The sequence below is a fragment of the Cryptomeria japonica genome, chromosome 5, assembly GCF_030272615.1.
Source record: "Cryptomeria japonica chromosome 5, Sugi_1.0, whole genome shotgun sequence".
NCBI classification, from domain to species: domain Eukaryota; kingdom Viridiplantae; phylum Streptophyta; class Pinopsida; order Cupressales; family Cupressaceae; genus Cryptomeria; species Cryptomeria japonica.
Window position 1 is genome coordinate 231,601,025 of NC_081409.1, and position 22,228 is coordinate 231,623,252.

At 37.2% G+C, this 22,228-nt stretch overlaps 1 protein-coding gene across 4 annotated transcripts in view; it reads right to left on the bottom strand.

Moving 5' to 3' along the window:
• Positions 1-22,228, bottom strand: part of LOC131029091 (eIF-2-alpha kinase GCN2) — a 336,054-nt gene that overhangs the window by 14,991 nt on the left and 298,835 nt on the right. For all 4 annotated transcript variants that reach the window (XM_057959493.2, XM_057959495.2, XM_057959494.2 and 1 more), the window contains one exon: positions 11,140-11,247. In XM_057959493.2, the coding sequence (XP_057815476.2) occupies positions 11,140-11,247 (108 nt within the window). The remainder of the gene's footprint in view (positions 1-11,139; positions 11,248-22,228) is intronic.

The window sequence follows — 22,228 nt, forward strand, 5'->3', positions numbered from 1 at the left end:
GTATCTTCTGTTGTTCTCTCCTTTCCTTGAGTCCAGACTTCGACATCGCACCTGTACGAAGCTTGAAGTTAGAACTTAGGAAAATAAATAATATTCAAGACAAAATTCCTAACTTCTTAATGATTTAGACTAATTTGGGTATGGATATCAAGAAAATAATCCACACTCTTGATAGATTTCGACAATTGAATACAAAATGTGACAAGGTTAGGGTATAAAACCCTCATTACATTCATCAAAATCAATAACTTCCATACCAAAGTCTGAAAACGCCTCCTGATACTTGGAAATTATGCTCAAATTAGAATGCAAATGAGTATACCGAATCAACGATGACTAAGGAAAAGGTGTGAAAGGTTGTGTTTTCACACAAAACCAAATCTGAAGATACCTTCCAAAGTCAACAATGGCTGCCAGCAAATCTGAAGACAACCTGCAACTTCACAAATTAATCTCTAAAAAACACGTTGCAATCACCCCAAATGTGCACAAACTTGATGAAAATCAATTTTGATGACAAAAGCAATCATATCCAGGAATGTAGGTATGGCTGGTATAAGTTTAATTTTCGGAGGACAAGTCTGAAAATGGATTACTTTTGACTTACCAGGACTTTGGAAAGTGATTAAAATCCCTGAAAATGATCAACAAATGACAAAGGAATGGATTCCAAGCAAAATCGCCAAAGGTGACAGGTAGCTAGAAATGAAAATCTCTGAGGACAGCAGCAAACAATGAAATTTGCAGACCTCCAACAGCTCTGAATAATTATGAAAATGGACTGAAAATGACCTCCAATCAGCCTCTAGACAAAATCGCCTAAGGCACAAATGGGCTGGGAACACAATGTAGGTCTGAAAAATGAATTTTCCAGCCAGCTATGGAGTCACACAAGTCTGAAAATCTGCAACCTCAGGTCTGAGAACAAAACACCAGCAAGCTACAACAATGGCAGCACACACCCAAGGAGGAAAAATCGCCAAATTTGGAGGTAAGAACCTCCAAACACAAAAATCGCCTTCTCTCCAAAAAATCGCTATCCTCCAAAAACTCGTGGCAAATAACATCAATGGCAGCCACCAAGAAAATCGCCCTGCTGGAAATGGAGGAAAAAATGGCAATGAAATTAATCTTCAATTAAGTGTGTCACTTAGACACTTTGCCAAAAATCGCCAGCTGGAGGAAAAATCGCCCTTGCATGAATACACTTGGCAAATATAATGATAAAATAATGCTGGGATCTCCTCCTTTAAACTTGCTTTCACCATCAACTTTCAACACACAAGCAATGTGGGATAAAAAAACTTGCTCTTATACTTGCCTGGCAAAATCGATTTGCTTCTAGAAAGTTAAAAACATTAAATGTTCATTGCAAATCATTAATTGTTTTATTTTTATTTTAAATAATCATTGCTTTTCATCAAAAACAATTAAATGAGGCTCATTTATTAAAATATTTCAAAATTTAAATTAAATGGCCAATTTGGGAAAATCAATTTAGGTAGGGATTAAAAAATCCCATTAAAAAATCATTAAAAAACGTCAAAATTGTTCCTTTAGGGAAAATCGATCCCAGTAGGGATAAAAATCCCTATCAAAATTCACCAACTTGCACAAAATTGGGGTCTAGGGGGAATCGATCTTAGTTTTGAATGAAAATTCCACTTAAAACTTGGTCATTCAACACAAAAATGCCCTTGGTGGAAAATCGACCCTAGTTTGGACATTCATCTGGACACAAAAAATATTAAAATCACTCTTAGTGGAAAATCGTCTTGGGTTTGGAATGAATATCCGCACAAAAATCCTCAAAATCTTGTCACAAAAGGCATGGTGGAAAATCGATCCAGGTGTGCATCACAAATGTCATCCGCAACCCTATCCATACTCCCAATGGAAAAACGAAGGTAGTCAGGATAAAATCTCAACACTTAGTCAAAATTATAGCATACAAGGGAAAAACGACCCTAAACTAACCAACGCGAGAAGTAGGAAAAGAGGGGGTCCCCGTTTACAATGGGGCGATGTGTGAAAAGGTCACAACAAGATGGAAACCTCAAAAATCCACAAATAGGATAGGTCTAATTCCTTTCATTGTTTAGGTTGACCTTCTCCATTGTAGCAGTGGGGCTGTGTAGGTGAAGATGAATTAGTGAAGCCACACATATCCATTAAGGGAGTGTTTAAGATATCAGAGTAAGGTCGCAAGGTCTCTCTTAAGCGACAACATTGCTTCCTCCTTTGCTCTGTGTCTAGCAACACCAATAATGCAGAAAGAATCACCAGGAAGGAATGAAGGCAAGTACGATCTATACACATCACTTGGAGGGATCAATTTATCAAGTCAAAGGCTTATTCATGCATATAGTTGTGTAAAACGAATATTTGAGCCATTTCTTGGATAACTGGTGAACACAGGTATCATTGGCACTCCTCTAATTATTTCCTGTATATCATTGTCTTTGTATATCTATTTCTGCAAGCTGTCATAAACATTATTGTGTGGGGTGACCTATGATTTCTATATCCAAGTGTGGAAAGCAAGAAGTGAATGTTATATCTTAATTTAACTGAACTAGAATGAATATCTTGCTGTTATTACATCTTGCAATTTGAACATAAATTTCTGGCAAATTTCTATTGTAATCATTACCAAAGTAATAGCTTGGACACTAGAGAAACTTCAATCACTTTTTAATATCCTTGGTATTAAAAACAGATTGAATTGATCTTTGTTTCTCAAGAACTCAACACTCAAATCTCTCTTAACTCTACACATGCTAGCTCATTTCTAAGTTTTCACCTCAATAGAGATACCCAATTCCTTAAGAATAGACTATTTGATTTTAGAAGAAAGTAATTTGAATGGCATATTTACAATCAATAATTAGTGACTATAATTAATAAACCATAATAAAAAACTTTGATTATAAAGAGATAAAGCTAGATATTATAACCCTAATATGATTGATCAAAAGATTGTAAGGTTTTAGAGTTAGATCTCCTAAACATTACTCCACTTTTTGTTGGTCTTGCATGCTAAAAGGCTATGGATTTGGGGGATTTGTTGATATTATTGTGTATTGTCCCCATTTTTATGCCTTCTTGTTTTGTGAGCATTGGCTCAATTTCATGGGTTTTTTTGGAATCCAATGATGGTTGGAGTTTAGTTGGTGCTTTGGATGGTGACAATACACTTTGAAGCATTCTGATTTTTTCTAGGCTTTTTTGGGTTTGTTCTCCTTAGTCCTTGGAGAATACTATTATTTATAGTAAGTGCTCGTAGCACAAGTCTTGTAGATTTTTTTGGCTTTGCTCTCAATTCTTGGAGAACACTACTATTTATAGTAAGTGCTCATTTCGGCACCAATCTTTTTTGTTTTTCTAGGTTTGTTCTTTTTCTTTTGTGCAAATTGCTACCTAGGTGTAGCTATCGTTCTATTAATATCAACGGGATTACATAGTTAAGCACACAGAGAGAACAACAAAGTTCAGATAGCCTCAATGACTTTTTGGGACCTCTCAATATGTGCAGATGGGAACATGCTCCCATTGTGAGACATCATGAACTCATATGTTTCCAAGTTGTTATTCATGATACCATTCCTCAGCACCTTGATGGTTTCAAACTTATGCACATTCTTCAACAAATCTGCCACATCAAAGGCATTTGCCACCAAACCAGTGTGAGCCGTGGGATTCAGTTTCTTTAAAGCTGTCATGGTTGTCTCCCTCAAACCCGGAGCCACCATCCTCTTATTGCTCGTTCAGTCACTTCATGGTCTCCCATGGTTCTAGCGGCATTGTAGATGAAGCGCTCCATAGTTTTGTTCTCCTTAGTCCTTAAAAGAACATTGGTGTTTATAGTAAGTACTCATTTTGGCATTAGTCATCATCAAAGTTTGAGGACTTGAACTTGGACTCGACTCAACAAAAAAACTTAGCTAGGACTCAGCTAAAAAAACCTAGTTTTACAAAAAAAAAGAAATTAGTAGACAACTTTAACCTCATTTGTGTAATTCCACTCCCAGATCCCTTCATTGTAATCAAATTTCTTATATGACAAGATATCCCAATAACTAGTGGGGGTTTGGGAGTATAGACCCTAATGGGTTTGAGGGGTAGCAACGATTAGCTCCACAAGGTGTTAGATGTGATAAAAACCCAATGATAGATGGGGTGTGGGGAAACGATTCATTCCCCTGCGGACTGGAAGTGGGGGGTTCAGGGGCTATCGCCCTGAATAATTTTTTTTTGGATGATTGAAAATGGACAAGTTTGAGTCAAAATATGAAGGAAAAAACTCACTTTTTATTGTTTTAACATTTTAGGCAGATCTGAGAGTTTGCGTTCAAAACTTGGGAGTTCGAGTATGGGACTTGGAGAGTCTTGGGGTGACTCTCGGACAATTACTCCGTAGAACTCTTTTGGACTCGCCGCGCAAGTTAGTGGTGAGTGGACTCAATTAGAGATAGGACTCGCAAGTTTGGCGAGTTCCGGAGAGTACGCACAAAGTCCTAAAACTATGGACATCAGTTGTGTTCTAGCATGATTGGTTTCATTTTCTAGTGTCTTGGCCAATTTTCCACATAGTGAATGGTATTATTTAATATTTGCACTTTAGTAATAAAATGACATTTAATTATTCACTTCAGTGCTTAAATATTAAAGTGTTATATTGTGTCCCTCAAGTGGATGCCTAAGAGATATAAGGGGGAACTTTGCACATGAAATATTTTTAATATTTCAAAGAGGTCTTTTAAGTGGCAAAATTAATTTTTTAAAAAGACAACAAAAAAGGAAAAAAAGTGTTTTTTCAAAAAATAATGAAAAAAAAAACATTTTTTTTTCAAAAAAGTGGCACAAAGTGTTTTTTGAAAAGCAACAAAAAAGCAAAGAGTTCCTTTTAGAAAAACGAACACAAAAAAGCTAAAATGCTTTTCCCTAAAATAGCTCTCAAAAATTTATAAAAGGAGAATTGAGATTCTCATTTGCATTATTCAAAGATGTTGCACACATAATAGGATGTTGCTGGAATGAATAGAGAAGTTCTTTCGAGATTTATTAAGGATGGAAACCCTCGACAAATACATATAATTTCGGTGGTGAAAGATCCTCCCTAGATGGTTTGGTATTTTCACACAGGAAACACATTGGATCTCAGATATTTTTCAGAATCTAGGTTTCAAGGCAATGAAAATATCCAAGGTATTTTGATTGTTGAATTCCTGGTTTGTTTCTAGATTCATTCTTTGGTGTTTCCAAAGATTTTGTGGTGTTTTTGGAGGTGTTTCAAGTGATCTTTTTGCTGGCCATACAACCGGGATTTTCAAATGATGCCCTAGTTGCATAACTCCCTTTTGGCATTAAAAACTGAAACTAGAAAAGGTTTAAATTTGTGGGTGATCGATCATACTGATTTCATAAGTCTTTAATTAAGTTTGAAGCTTATCACTAACGTTGGGTTAGTTTGGTGACAATTTGTGTAATGGAGGGATGAACTAAACCTTGTGGGTGGTAGTTGTTAAGTGTTCCCTTGCTTATTGAGGCTATAGTAGTCCATTTTTAGCTCAAAAAATTCACTCAAACCCTACGAAACCCGGGGACGCGTCCACTACTTGAAAACCCCCGTCCTAGTCCTGGAGACGTTTCGGGGACTTGGGGATGGCTAGGGGACGTCCCCCTCCTGTCCCCAAATTGTCTGAATTTTGAGGGGACGTTCCAGCCGTCCCCCACACCTAGGGCTAGGGAAAAATATTTAAAAAGTAAAAAAAAGTCGTATTTTCAATTTTTCTAACATGGGCCCTCTATCAATTCAAATTTTTCAAAATAGCTATAAAAAATTATTGAAAATACGACTATCTATATTTTTCTAACATGGGCCCTCTATATCGAAAAAATTTAAAAAATGACTATCAATTTTTTTATTATTGAATTTGAATAGTTATGAAATCAAAATACAACTATCTATATTTTTCTAACACGAGCCCTCTATCAAAAATTAAAAGGCAACATTAAATTTATTAATTCATATCAAATATTTATAATTTTAAATTAATTCATATTATAAATTTTAAAATTTATAAATAGAAAATAAATTAAATAATAAAATATTAAATAATAAATATTATACTTTGCTTTTTAGTATTTACTTAGTACTATTTTGATTTCCATATCACAATTGACAATGAAACAATATGGCAGCAGTGTAGCCTTTGGGCATTTTGTATGTTATTTCTTTAATATCTATTATGATATGCATATTGACAATGTGAATGAATTGGAATTCTGAATTATGAGTGCTATTGAGTATTGAGTCTATTGATAATGTTGTATGTTCGATGTTTGCATTCTAAAATGTTTTCATAGTATCATACACATGCTATATCCATGTTTTCATATGAATATAATGTATAGATGCATGCTTTATCCATGTTTTCATATGAACATTTAGAATTTTCCTATATATTTTAAATTTTCCCTATATTTTATATAGCCGTCCCCTTTGCCGTCCCCCCCCGGTCCCTAAATTTGGCAAAAAAATTTGCCGTCCCAGAAACTTGGGGTAACGTAGCTCAAACCTAATGGACAGTCATATAGCAATGTTTTTTTGGCTTACATGAGTGTTGAGTTAAAACGTGAAAGGATGTTTACTCCGTATGGAACTTACTATTTAATCTGCAAAGTAAACAGAGATATCATTTGCAGAACATAAAATAATAGGATATGACAATGCCAAAATTATAGAGTTTCAGAAAGATGTATCATTCATTACTGTATGCAATGTGTACAAAATCAGAACCGGTTCTTGAGACAACAATGAGTACATAAATACTATTCAACAGTTGGTTAAGATTACCAACTGCTAGGAATTGCCAAAAGAACTACCCACCAAGAACAAATGACAACATTACAGAAGCCAATTGATACTTCAGCTAACAACATATTTATTTATGAAATTGGTACCTTTGCAGTTGCTGCTGGTGAAATTGTTGATGGAGGTGCAGCTTGGGTTGATAGAACTACCAGAAGTGGTGCACTCATGATATCCTCCACGGAAAACGCCTCCTCCACATCATCATCATTTGAGCCCACCGTGATGGCTACTAACACTCCCTCATCACTTTCACTGGTAGAGGACAACTTTATAGCCTCAAGCTGGCTACTGTTCTCCAACTCTTGCTGCCTCCACCTCTTCCTAGTTGGTTGGGCTTGCTTACCTCCACCTATTTGCACACCTAGGTGAGTCCAGTAAAATATAGGTGGGCACGGAGTGTCAACACGACCAACCGGCTAAAGGTGACCCCAATTGTCTGTCAACACCTGAGTTTGAATGGCATTTAATAATAGGCCAATGGCATGCTGGACCATGTAGAAGGCCTTATGCTGCAAACTCAGGAGCCCTCAAATCTACTTCAAGAGTAGAGCTTCCCGTTATATACCTTCCCCAAACTTAACCCTATCATCAAAGCAATCATCTAGATTGCAATGTTTGAGGCCTAACTTGCCCTCATGAATCGACTTTTGATCAAATCCAAGATACACCTCCATTCGGCCGTGGCAATAAAGTTTTTCTTCAATTCTCAACTGCTTCTATTATTCCAAATGTTGTCTAACTCCTTGGTTAAGTCGATGCAGCACACACATTTGAGGAGAATGTCCTTCTGCCAAGACATCTTGCCACTAGGTTTGGCAATTGCAGCTCCTTATGAGGGTATCCTAAATACCTTGGTGAAATTTGTCAACCAGAAGGAAACAATGACGTCACACCCACTATAAGAAATGATCAACTTGTGTGAATGCTTATCATAGCGAACCACAATTGCCTTCAAATATGGTTCAAACTCACACACATTATATATAGGCACCTGCACAGCTTTGTTGACTTGCACATGAATGAGGCCCATCTTCAATGGGTGCTTCTATTTGGCTTCCTGCCACCAAGTGTGGCATTCACTTCAGCTCAAACTCTCTCATGGGATTATGTCATTCTGGCTAACTTTCTCAAGTGGATTTGAGGCCTAACCCTCTTAACTTTGCTACTACCAGTTGCCATCGCTGAGGTTGGTGTTGATACTTGATAATGACCTTCAGCCTCAACTTCTTTATAATCTCGTAGGTCGTTAGAATAATTGCTGCTGCTTCTCAATTGTCTTGGATTGCCAAAACTCATTTCATCGTGTGTTGCCTACCAAGAAGGCACTGTACCAGTGATGCCAGAAATCGTTGTACCAAGGAATGAGGTGTTTTGAAGCTATGAGGCCATATGAAGGCCAAAGACGAGCGTCGCATAATTTGCCAAAAAACTGTTCTTGCCTTCGTACCAAGTTTGGGATAAGTCATACCAAAATCAGTTGAGGATGCTATGCCAAGTTTGGGATAAGCTATACCAAAATCACTTGAGGATGTCGTACCAAGTTTAAGTAAGGAGGTCATACAATGTTTGAGTTATGTTGATATTGTACTGTGCAATGTAGAAGCCATAACAAGTCCAATTGCCCAGCACGTATGAATGCAATGAAGATTCCCATACCAAAGTTAACCATATGGAGGGTGTGCAAGGTTAATGTTGTATAAGATGAGTGTGGAGAGCAAGCTATACAGAACTGAGAGAAATCGATTGTACAAGAACACAAGATGGACCTACAGAATGGAATTGACAATTTTACCATACTTAGGAATCAAGAGACCTGCCTCGTCATACTCTGTAAAAATACCTTGCTTTGGCTCATATGTTGGAAATTGTGAGGTGGAGGTTCCTTCGTACTCGTTGGAAGCTTTTTCATACTTGATGAGATTGTTTGTCAAGTTATCTGCATCCTTTGCACCTTGGTTACCTTCCTTGTTTCTCGACTCCCTCCTCCCCTAGGTCTTTAGCTCAGGCCCCCCTATTCTCAATTCCTCTACTGTAGATAGGTTCTTGATACGATGCAAATTGTTTTCAAATATTTTGACAACCTCGTTCTCGAGGTTCCTCTTCATCATGTATCGATTGATGGGCTACTATCTATCGGCTTAGTCTTGGAGTCTTCTTTGTCCGACATTGATTGTATGGATTGGTTATTTGCTTGATTGACAAGGTCATCATTCACTTCGTCAAGAGTAGTAGGTTTCTGGCAATTTCCTCCCACTCACTCCACACACAAGGTGTTGTGCCTTCTTTGCTAGGCAGTCTCTCTCGACTATGGCTTCGGTTGACACTTCTACTTTTACTTCTTGTTGGGCTTTGGGATTCCTCAATGATTCTCTACAACTGTTGTCATCGTTCACTTTGGTTTTTGATCCAGAGAGATCTTATCACCGATCCCTCTCCCTCCCCTTGAGTGTTTACAGTACGTCTACTGCCCTTATTTGGTTGTAGGGGCATTAATTGTTGGAGGAACGACATCTATTTGTATTAGGCTCTTCTTCCTCCCTCCAGTTCCTTTCCTTGTACCATTGTACCATTTGCTACCGACATGCCGAGAAACTTGGCAGTCTTTGGAGGAGATGATCGACCGAGTCGTTCATTGTGAGGTTATCTCAAATGGCACTCTCAAGGACGACGCCAAAATGTTTACTTCCGTAGGGAACTTACGATTTAATATGTAGAGTAAACAAAGATAGCATTTGCAAAACATAGAATAACAAGACATGACAATGCCAGAATAATAGAGTTTCGGAAAGATGTATCATTCATTAATGTATGCAATGTGTACAAATTAGAATTGGTTCTTGAGACAATAATGAGTACATAAATACTATCTGGTGGTTTCTTAAGATTACCAACCACTAGGATTGCCAAAACAACTACTCATCGGGAACAAATGACAACATTACATAAGCCGACTAATAATTACATAATTAACACTTTGGCTAACAACATTTATCTATGAACATTCAGCATAAACTGCTGACTACAAAGGAGACAATGAATGGGTGTTTATGCATGCTAAAAAGTGAGATTTCAGAGATTTCCTCTGCTGCATAGGACTGTATCAGACTATAAACAGTCCTAACAAGTGCTCAAAAATAATTATCAGACCTGGCCTTTGCTATTGTATGTGAGTTTGAGTACTTTGAAGACTGTTGTGTAGGATGTAGAGCTGTTCTGAGCCAATGTGTGGTGTTTAAGGCATATAGGATGGTAAATTTCTGGGTGTTCTTGACTGTCCAGGCCTGCATAAAGCAAGCAGCAGTTTTGTAGCATTCACCCACGCACTATCTCAGATTTATGCATCAGCTCTTTATCTTGTTTGAGGTATTTTGCAAATGGACATGTTGTATGCATGACATTCTCATGTAAAGGACTCCTTTATTTGAATTTCTTTTTGACTCTGTTGCAGCAATTGAATAAATGCATGTTTCTTGTATCAGATTTCTAACAGCAGTAAATCCATCATTTGCAAATCTAAGGTTATATCTCTATTTGTTTAGAAACCAAAAAAAAGAAAAGTGAGGGGATGTTATCACATTATGTCACATAGCAACAAAATGTAGGGCACACTTCAACTAAGAGGATTTTTGCATCCACTTGAGATGCATGTATTAGAAATTTTTTGATGGAGATTACAATAACCTTCAATTGGAAAATTGTCAATAATTATGTTGATCTTGCAAGTCAAGTTCTAGCCAAATTAAGCTAAGGAAGAATATTGATTCTTTGGATATATACATTTCTTAACCTAATAAGTAGGTTCTCCAGGCTCATCCCAAATCAATTATATAACTTAGTAACGTTGCTTATACAATAGTAGCTTTTTGGATAAAGAATTATTTTATCTGTGGCCTTACTATGCCACTAAATTCTCCCATGCCTTGCACCTAGCCTCATTGACACCTATTGGTAGAGGTTAAATGTGTCACTCTATCAATATAGTGAAATATGTAATTACTATATTATATAATGTAGTATAGGATGCAAATTTCAAGAATAATCCAAAACTTGAAGAAATTCTGCAATTATAAAATTTCAATCACATTGTATAATTATTAAATTTATCTTTTACAAGAAAGAACAATAATGTTAATCAATAATGCTCAAAATTCATGCATGTTACAAATTAACTCATATAAGATGTTGTTAAGAAATAATGACAAGCTTGCCATTAAAATAGGAGGAAGAAAATCACAGAATAAATGTCAAGATATTGGACCTACCACATGATTATCCCAAATTTGACGAAGCAAGTGATCATATCGAGCCCCAATAGCCAAAAGAATGCCTTCAGAAAGTGGTCCATAACTATTCCCCTTGGGCAAGTAAATCTGCAAAAATAAGTATGCTTTTTATGCCTCATAGCAAATGTGTTTTCCAAACAAGCATAATGCTAAGATGAATTACTCAATTTCTAGCTTGATATAATTTGATAAATAAAAAGATTAGTAAAATTGCAAAATTTGGATTTCATAGAACATATTCATATTTGGAAGTTATTCAAAAGGGCCCAATTTCATGAAGAAGATGAACTATTATACAACTAATTAGAATTGAAATTCAAATTACACAATCAAATTATGCCAGAACATTCTCATCACAATGTTTTATCTATCTAAACATGTGGGTGTAATGTTTTGTATTATGTAAAATAACAAATCATAATCTAGATCAAGTTAGCCATGAAATCTTATATTTTGTGTAATGTGGGTGTAATGTTTTGTTTCATTGCAACTAGGAGCCTTTACTGGTTCTCCTACGAGTTGTTGATGAGGAGAAGCCCACAATGGGCTACATATATGAGGGCATGGATAAGGCCAAGGAGGTCATTAGATCCATTTATGCAGGAATGGATAAGTATTGCCACATTTGGGAAATCATTGATATACAATGTAACCTCCAACTTCACAAACCCCTACACATAGCTGCTTATTTCTGTTAGCAAAACATTGTCATTGATGTCAAATACAGTTTAAGTTGTCAAATACATTTCATTGCTATTCCAGATTTCATAAGTAAAGTTGAAGTTCATTCACATTGCTGTACCTTGCTATGATCATTTCCAGAATGCTCATCTTTGGCTAAAGGACAAAATGTTGTATTTTGCATTTCCAGATTCATTGTGGTTATCATCTGGTTATGATTGATTCTCTGTATCTTCAGGTTGGATGAGAATGTGATTGGTAATTCAATATAATCTTCGGAAGTAATTCGTATCATCTTCAGATTGGATACAATTATCTGCATATTGTTTTGGGCTCTTATTCAATGTATTCTGTACAGACGGGTGGCAGTATTCTGTTCTGGTTAAATCATATATGTTGCACAGAATAATATTCAGATTGTGACAACTTCGGCTTTAGATATGATCACAATTATTTCTGAAATCTGTCTTTTCACTGTCTAAAGAAGCCTTTATAATTTCTTTCTTCCACGGTTGATTAAGATTCAGTTGTGATTTTGTTTATGCATAAGCAATTCGGTTGAAATAATTCTGGTCTCTTCAAAATGCTATAAAAGCAAATTAATTTCTATCTCCAAAAAGTGATCAAGTTTATAGGAAACTAATTGTTAGTTGACAGTTGATAACTAATGGTTAGTTGACAGTTCTCAACTGCCAATCATAACTATCAGTCTATCACCAAAGCAGTTAAGAGTTCGAACTGACTAATACAACCTCTTTGGGAAATAACTTATTATATATGGTGCCTTGAAGATTTAGTGTTGTTGAGTGCTGTGTACTATCGAATATCTGAAAGCCAAGGTTTATGTTATGACTAGTAAAGATTACGAGTACTTAGGAGAGATTCACATGAATATTGCAGATGGGAGGATAGAATCATGAACAGTTCGTATCAGTATTGGTGATTTATATTTCATGCTCTTCTTCTCAGGTATAACATCTTATACAGTCTGTTATATATTTTTACTTCTCTCTGTGACAAAGGTTCAAATTCAGTCTTTACATTTACTCAGAACAAGATTGAACTTTTGTGAAACTTGACAGCATTAGGGAAGTACTGTAGGTCTCAGACAGAAGTTTTTTTTAAAGATTTTCTGAAGAATATCGTATAAATTTTTTGAGTATCAGTTGTATAAGATCATAACACCTTTTTGAGGAATTGTAGGCATTCAAATTCAGAATATTTTACATATCTATGACTCTAAAGTTTGATGTTCATTAAAAGTTTAAAGCAGTGACATTGTGCATTTATTCTTCAGATAAATTTGACATTTGTAAAAATCTTGAGTTGGTGCTCAGATAAACTTGGCATTTGTAATATCTTGAGTTGGTGCTCAAAGGGTTTGTATTGAAAGTGTTGGTGCACTTATTGATAGGGGTTTGAAGATTCCTTAGGGTTGGAGTCCTTAAAAATATTGTAATTGGAGTATAGATTGTGAAGCCGGATTAGGACAGTAGATCCTAGCGGCATTGCTCACCGTGGTTTTCCCACATTGGGTTTCCAAGTAAAAATTTGTGTGTTGTGCTCTTGCTGTTGATTTTTTGTTTCAATTGTTGCATATTTCAGATTTTAGATTTCAGATTTTGAGCCAACCATGCAATGCTTTGGGTTGTGAGTGCAATTGGAGTATGTTTGAGCACATACACTCCAAGAAGCATAATAGACTATCAATGTAGAGATTGAACAATCTAGTCTATGTTCATTACATCCTTTGTCTTCGCCACAGACAAATTTTGGGAATTGACTTATCACCCATCACATTAGAGGAGGTTGATTCACAATTTGATCAGATCATTGAGGTTGAGGTTCCTATCTCTAGTGATGAGGACCTCAATTGGGTTAACCAGGTGGATAGAAAGGCAGAGGCAAGATTCAAAAAAGAGGAGGATAGAGCATGAGTAGACATCTTGGATGTTGGTGTGGGTGTCAATGAGACACAAGAAAATATTGTGGTTACATCATCATCTAGGACCTATCTTAGTCGCTCATGTAGGGAGGGCCAAGTGATGTAGGCTCCTCTATACCATAGATAGAATTTGTTATCTTTGCTCCCTCTAGGAGATGGATTCTAAGAAGCATTTCATCTTCAAACATCCCATTTATTGTGAGGTTCAAGGTAGATATTATTGCCTTTATAGGGTTGACCAGGTGGAAAGAGAGTGTGATATTCCCATACTTGCAACCTGCAAACCAATTTTGTGAAGTCTCTAAAAGAGACAAAATTGCAAAGTGAATAAAAAAGGGTCATTAAAGGAAGTACGCAAAGAGGTGAATGATCTATTTCTATCGTATCTTTATTGTTCAGGCTTAAACCTATAAAAAAACAAATTATCATACCAACTGATCGATAAGAATGATGAAGTCATTGTGAGAGGTTAAGTGTATGATGGGAGAGTCATCATCAAAGGAAAACAAAAGACGATTTCTATTACACCTGCGATGATACAGGATGAGCCCACATATGGGGACATTGCAGCATCGTAGGAATGAGGAATGATACGGATTGCATATTGAAGGCAATAACCCCAAGACAAACATTGAATCCATACAATATGGTGGACTTAGCATTGGATCCATATATAAGCAACGATTTGATAATAAGAATCACAGCGACTTGATAGAACAGCGATATGCTGTGAACAATAGTTACGTAGATTAAAATGGGATTAATTTAGACATAAGCAAACAGCAAATAAATATGAATTGGAAAGGAAAAGAAATATCTATAAGGTGCGATTTGTTTGAAGGTAAAGTTTATTTTAGTTGCAAAGGAAATATTTGTCAAGGAGGTGCGATTGATATTGGAAGAGATGTGACCCCTCTCAGGCAACCTTTCCATCAAGGGGCAGAGGTCATTAAGGCCAGCCCTCATTGGTCAACGGAAGGTGGGAAGTAATAAGAAAATATAAAGAAAATAATATAAGAAAATATAAAGGAAATAATATAAGAAACAATCTGATCGAAACTTGCACCATAAATCCATGAAAGAAAAGAAGACATGGAAGAGGGAATTGCAAAAGATAACAATCTGTAATGTTCCCTCCTTGATCATTATTTTATCCTAAATGAAGCAATTATTATTATTAATTAATATATTTATCAATGAATGATTAATTGAAATTATTAACATTTTATTTATTTATTATTATTTAATTAATATTTATTTAAATAATTATAACGATATTCTTGAAATATTCAAATAAAAATAAATTAATATGATATTATAAACATAACTTGTATATAAGTGCTTAACAAAATGAATAATAAAGTATGACTGAACTGCATCAATTCCTAAATTGATTTAATAACCCGATTCATGACAAATTGTTACTACCATCGAAGAGTCAAGGGACACGTTGGAAAAGGATGAATATGTCTCTTATTAAGAGACGTCTTGCTTGGTGGGGATTAAAAGGGATGGGACCCTCCCTTGCAAGACACACAAGGAAGACAAAAAAAAAAAAGAGAATACGGCAGAGAAGGATGGAGTGGGGAATAAGAAGAAATAAGAAAGAAAGGGAAAGTAAGGAAAAGAGGATACGGGAATAGTAAGAAAGAGAATAGGAAGGGGAATAGAGAATGAGATAGGAGACCACACTCATACGGGGAATAGAGAGAATACAGTAGGCAAACACAGCAGTCATATTGACTGTTAAAACATCACGGTATGAATATAAGGACAGTCAATGAATAAGTAGGATGCTATACTATTAAGTCAACACACTAATAATAATATAGTTAATACTAATAACTTATTAATATTGACAATGCTAGTATAATTAAATATAGTTAATAAGATAAATATTGTTAATACAATTAGTGCCAATACAGTTAACATTATTAATACACTCAATTCTAATGACATCTAATGATACTATTATTATAATGGATCCACATAATAAAGTAATCTAATGTCAACATTGTTAATAAAAACGGTTACGGTATTAAATATGGTATAATCTTATTAATTATAAATTTGATATTGTTAATGTAAGACAAGTTGGTAACATTAAATTACTACCAATATGGATGACACACATTGATTAAATGATAATACAAATTAATGTTTGGTCAGACAAATAACAATATTAGAATATAAATCAGAAAGGACTCCTAAGTTAATAAGATTAAGAAGAATATGTTTGCATATAATGTTTATTGCTATTGTCAGCAATTAAGAAAGTTGGGGGATGGAGTTGTTTCCAAAGAGGGACAGTCTAAATCCAATTAATAGGACGATTCCCAAGACAGGGTAGGAGCTTGGATCCGTAAGCTTTGAGGAGCCTATTTTATTTTGGTCTCAAGCGCTTTGGTAACATGGACATCCTCTTCTTCCTTAGAACTGAATAAGTAACAAGGTTGACACTTGCATTAAGAATTAAGGACGATATAATTAATTATCTAGTATGATAGAGTTAATTATCTATTGGGGTAGATGAACAATTTACTTAGTAGCGAACTAATCGACTGAACTATGGAACATCACCGATTCGATTCACGTTAAGATGGATTGGTCTCCTAATCAACTTATCTAGTATGATAGAGTTAATTATCTATTGGGGTAGATGAACAATTTACTTAGTAGCGAACTGATCGATTGAACTATGGAACATCACCGATTCAATTCACATTAAGATAGATTGGTCTCATAAGTCTATTGAAATAGCTTAATCATGGTTAAATCAAGCCTAAACCAAGTAGGGGACATTACAAGTGGTATCAAAGCATAATCCTACCATCTTGTGGGACAAAGCTACAACATTGCTCTTTAATATGTGTGTACTTTCCAAATACATATTTTATTTTTTATTAATGTATGCTTCCTACCTAGTGAATATTTGTGATTACTAATTTTATTCTTCATGTATGTTCCTTACCTGGTGGGTATTCTCAGGTGTATGGCTCATGCCATACGTGTGTACTTTCCAAATACATATTTTATTTTTTATTAATGTATGCTTCCTACCTTGTGAATATTTGTGATTACTAATTTTATTCTTCATATATGTTCCTTACCCGGTGGGTATTCTCAGGTGTATGGCTCATGCCATACGTATATCCATATAGGTTTCATACCTTGCCATGTATATACTCATGTTCCATGTGTATTTATGTGCTTCCTGCTTTAAAATATATTTATGTGAATGCTTACGTATGTGCAATGGTTACCCCAAAATCCACTTCTAAATGAAATCACAGCTATAAAGTAATTCCGTCAAACACTTTGCTTGCAGTCCCTAATTTCTCTGTTTTTGTGTTACAACCCTTATGACTCTTGAATGGTTTGTTGTATTGTTTTTTTTTTTGTGCTCTTTTAACAAGGATCTATGCATGTAACATGAATATGAAAATGAAAGCATAAACACACAACTGAAATAACCAGCACACTGTATTTATAATGATTTTCAGATTAAGTGCAATATTGGCAATGAAACAACTCACTAAATACTCCAGCAATAGAATGGCATGAATATTGTTTACTTCAAAGAGTGATGGCCTGGGCCATAGCATTAGGCTGCTGCTAACAAGATGCTACAGTACGCGGTTGCTACAGTGATGCAGCTGCTACAGTGACGCGGCTGCTACAGTAATATTTTATCTTCAGTCAGTCCAATGTCTTCACATATCATCCCCTCAAAGTGGCATAAGCATCGGACAAATGGAGAAGAAGTTATGAGCAAGACATCCAATCTGCCTGTAGCTAGAAACGCGCCCAAACTGCCTGATAATGAAGCTGGTAGCAATGGATTCCAAAGGCCAAACCCTAGGGGAATGACGTCTAGAATGTCACAAGTGAGGATAGACGTCCTCTGATGCCAAGAACGGATCTGCAACTCATGCATCAATTTCTTCTCATATTCAACATATCTAATGAAGCCACAAACGCTTTCTTTTATTCTTTTTCCAAGGGTCAACTCAACTCTCATCGGCAATGTGGGATAAAAGATGAGCAATATAAAACATATATTAAAATATTCACTTATGTCTCCCTTGGGTACAGATCCCCATAAAATAAATATTAGAGTAACACTTTAATATTTTACAATTAAATTAAATGTTACTTTAATAAAACTTTAGGCATTAAAATGTATTAGCAATCGAACTCCGAATAATGTGAGTGATAGCTCGTCAAAAAGCTCTCACCGAGGAGTATCAAATCCAAACACCAAAACTGGCCTCCACTATGTCCTGCTGACTTACTAAAAATAGTAAGTATGCCTGAAACTGAGTAAATCAACTTCGTTTTGGCCCAAACTGGAAATGACTAGGCCAAAACACTCCAAGATCCCCTTAAACCCTTCGTTAGCCCTCGGGACCATGTAGAACAAGGCTAACGCACACACACTTGATCAACTGCTAAAGTGGGGACATTACAGTCCGCCCCCCTTGAAATTGCTTGTCCTCAAGCAATCTCAATCCAGCCTGTTGAATAACCTACTCACTCTCCCATGTAGAATCCTCCTCCGGTAGGTCTCTCCATCTGACCAAATACTCCTTCACTATCCTGTTTCTAAGCTTCCTCTCTCTGGTGTCCAGAATAGCCTCGGGTACTAATACAAGCTTCCCCTCCTCATCCAAAAGGGGTAAATCTGCAGAAGGCACTACACTCTGACCAATGGCTTTCTTAAGCCTAGACACATGAAACACATTGTGCACTCGACTGCCGTCTGGAAGCTCAAGCTCATAGGCGACTTCGCCCACTCTGCGAATCACCCTGTAGGGACCATAAAATCTAGGCTTCAACTTTTCAGCTCCGCTCTTCTTGAGCGATGACTGTCTATATGGTTGTAGCCTCAAGTAAACCATATCCCCTACCTTGAAACTGCACTCTATTCGGTGCTGATAAGCGTACAATTTCTGTTGATTCTGGGCCTACTGTATATTCTCCTTGAGCACTTTCAGGATGTCCTGACTATCCTGCAATAAGTTTTTGGCTTTGGGCACTCTGCTGTCCCCCAAAACTAAATCCATGAAGCTAGGTGCGTCATAACCATAGAGTGCCATGAAAGGAGTCATCTTGATGGACATATGATAAGTGGTGTTATAACAATACTCTCCCATATGCAACCATCTGACCCAAGCCTTTTGTTGTGCAGTTACATAGTTCCTCAAATATCCCTCCACCCATTTATTCACAATCTCTGTTTGCCCATCTGTCTGCGGATGATAACTAGTGCTAGGTGTAAGATCTGTAAGACACAACCTAAACAACTCCTGCCAAAAAACACTCATAAACTTACTATCTCGATCACTGACAATGAATCTGGGCAACCCATGTAACCTGAATATCTCTCTAAAGAAAAGATCTGCCACCTGTGCTGCTGTGTAAATGGACGGAATAGCAAAGAAGTGAGCGAACTTCGTCAAGCGGTCCACCACCACATAGATGCAATCCCTTCCCTGCACTCGTGGTAAACCAGTGATGAAGTCCATCGAAATACTTTCCCATTTCCTATCAGGAATGGGCAAGGGCTGTAATAAACCTGCAGGAAATGTGTGCTCTCCCTTATTCTGTTGACAAACCGCACACTCCCTGACATACCTCTGAACATCATCCTTGAGCCCTCTCCATGAGAACCACTCTCGGATCTGCCTGTAGGTCTTGAAGATCCCTGGATGCCCAGCTGTGGGTGCATCATGAAATGCCTTCAGTATCACCTCTCTCAAATGTGATGACGGAATCAAATAAACCCTGTCCTGAACTCTGATCAATCCATCTATCACCTCATAGTGATCATCCTGTATAGTACCTGAAATCAATTCAGAAGCCCAAGCATCTCCGACATACTCTTCTATAATCCGATCTCTCCAATCTCCTGAAATCTCTGCCAGAGCACATAAGTGAGGTCTCCGAGATAAGGCATTAGCCACCACGTTTTTCTTACCTTTGACAAACTCTATGTCAAAGTCATAAGCCTGCAATTTAGTAACCCATTTCTGTTGCCGGTCATTAAGATCACGCTGGTTCATGAAGTATTTAATACTGTTGTGATCAGTTTTGATCACAAACCGCCCACCTACCAAATATGATCGGAATTTGGCCAATGCATGCATTATGGCCAACATCTCCCGGTCATAGACAGAATAACTCCTCTCAACTCCCTGGAGCTTCCTACTCTCGAATGCAATGGGATGCTTCTCCTGCATCAATACTGCTCCAATCCCATCACTCGATGCATCACAATGAAGCTCAAAAGGCTTCGTGAAATCTAGTAGAGCTAGAACTGGACATGAAGACATTACCTGCTTGAAATGCTCAAAACACCTCTGTGCTGCCCCTGTCCACACGAAGGCCCCTTTCTTGGTGAGATCTGTCAAAGGCACTGCCGTCTGTGAAAAACCCTTAACAAACCTTCTGTAGAATCTGCAAAGACCAAAGAATCCCTTAAGCTGTGTGAGGTTCGTAGGAGTAGGCCAATCAACTATAGCTCTAATCTTTTTAGGGTCTACTCAAACTCCATCTGCACTAATAATATGCCCAAGGTATAGTAATTCTGTCATACCAAACTCACACTTAGACTCCTTGGCATAAAAGGACTCTCTCTCTAGGATAGATAATACCTCCTCCAAATGTTGTGAATGTTCCTCCCAGGTCTTATTGAAGACCAAGATGTCATCAAAGAAGATCAAGACAAATCTCCTCAACTGCTCCCTGAATACCTGGTTCATACAACTCTGAAATGTAGTGGGTGCATTGGTTAGTCCAAATGGCATAACCATAAACTCAAAGTGGCCATAGTGACATCGGAAGGCAGTTTTCTCAATGTCCTCTGCCCTCATCTTGACCTGATGGTATCTAGACCGTAAGTCTATTTTGGTGAAAAAGCATGCTCCATGCAATTCATCAATCAACTCATCAATCCGAGGAATGGGATATCTGTTTTTTATTGTTTTCTTATTCAATGCCCTATAATCGATGCACATGCGCATTGTCCCATCCTTCTTCTTTACCAGAACTACAACTGAAGCAAAGGGGCTTTTGCTAGGCCTGACGTGCCCCATTTCCAACAACTCCTTAATTGCCTTCTCTATCTCATCTTTATGTTTCTTAGGATGACGATAGGGAGTGATCATCACTGGTTTGGCTCCCTCCTCGAGCTCAATAACATGCTCTGCACCCCTGTCAGGAGGAACCCCATGAGGAATATCACTGAATACCTTGGCATGTCTATCAAGAATCTCCTGTATATCTGGTGGATGACTCTTCACCCGAGGCTTCGGTGAAGATGGCATAACTAAGCACTCTGTTGCCCACTCTATGTCATTATGCCGAAAAAGTCTCTCCATTCTCTTCAAAGAGACTACCCTGCAACTCCCATCTGAAAGTCCCCTGAGAACAACAGTCCTACCCTCATGCTGAAACCTCATTTCCAACTTCGCTAGGTTGAAAGTGAACTCAACCAGCGATGCCATCCATGTCATACCGAGGATGACGTCGTAATCTCCCATGTCCACAACATAGAAATCATCCTCCAACTCATAGCCATCTCCAAATCTAATGTGAAGATTTGAAACCTTCTGAGTACATAATAGCTTTTGGCCATTAGCCACCATGACTCTAAAACCATCATGCTCCTCTGTCTGTAAGCCTCTCCTGGCTACCAACTGTGTATCTATAAAGTTATGTGTAGCCCCAGTGTCAATGAGAGATATCACTCTCTGCCCCTGGATAGTACCCCTGACCTTAAATGTGATTGCCTTTTGGGCCCCTGTCAAGCATGCCAACGATCTATCATCCTTAGGAATGCTGCTCTCCTCTATCGTGTTACCCTCATTTGAATCGGAGTGCTGATCCTCCCCCTCTGACTCTGACTCCTCTGCTGAAAAATACTCCATTTGATTTGCCTTAGCCTTGAGAGGGCATTTATGAGATAAGTCCCAAGGCTCTCTACACTGGAAGCACAGTTTCTTCTTTCGAAGTTCATTCAAGGTTTCACTGTCTAGTCCTTTTGATCCTTCTTTGGGTTTGTTATACTCTTTCTGAAATGGTTTTTTGTCTTTGTCCTTGCGGTAGGAAGAATCTGTTGAATGGTATTTTCTTTTGTATAACGAAGGGGCTAAATCTCGTGCCTTTTTAGTTGCTTCTGCTAAGGTGAGTGGATCATGTCCCTTCACCCAACCACGTAATGGATCAGCAAGCCCATCACAAAATAACACCACCAATCTCCTAGGAGAGATATTAGTAACAAGTACAGACAAACGCTGAAACTCGGCGATGTAAGCATCCACAGAACTTGACTGTTTTAACTGTGCTAGCTCCTTGAAATGTAACTCGGGATCCCTAGTGTCAAATCTCTCAATCAATCTTTTTGTGAATTCCTCATAGGATGTAATATGATTATGCCCT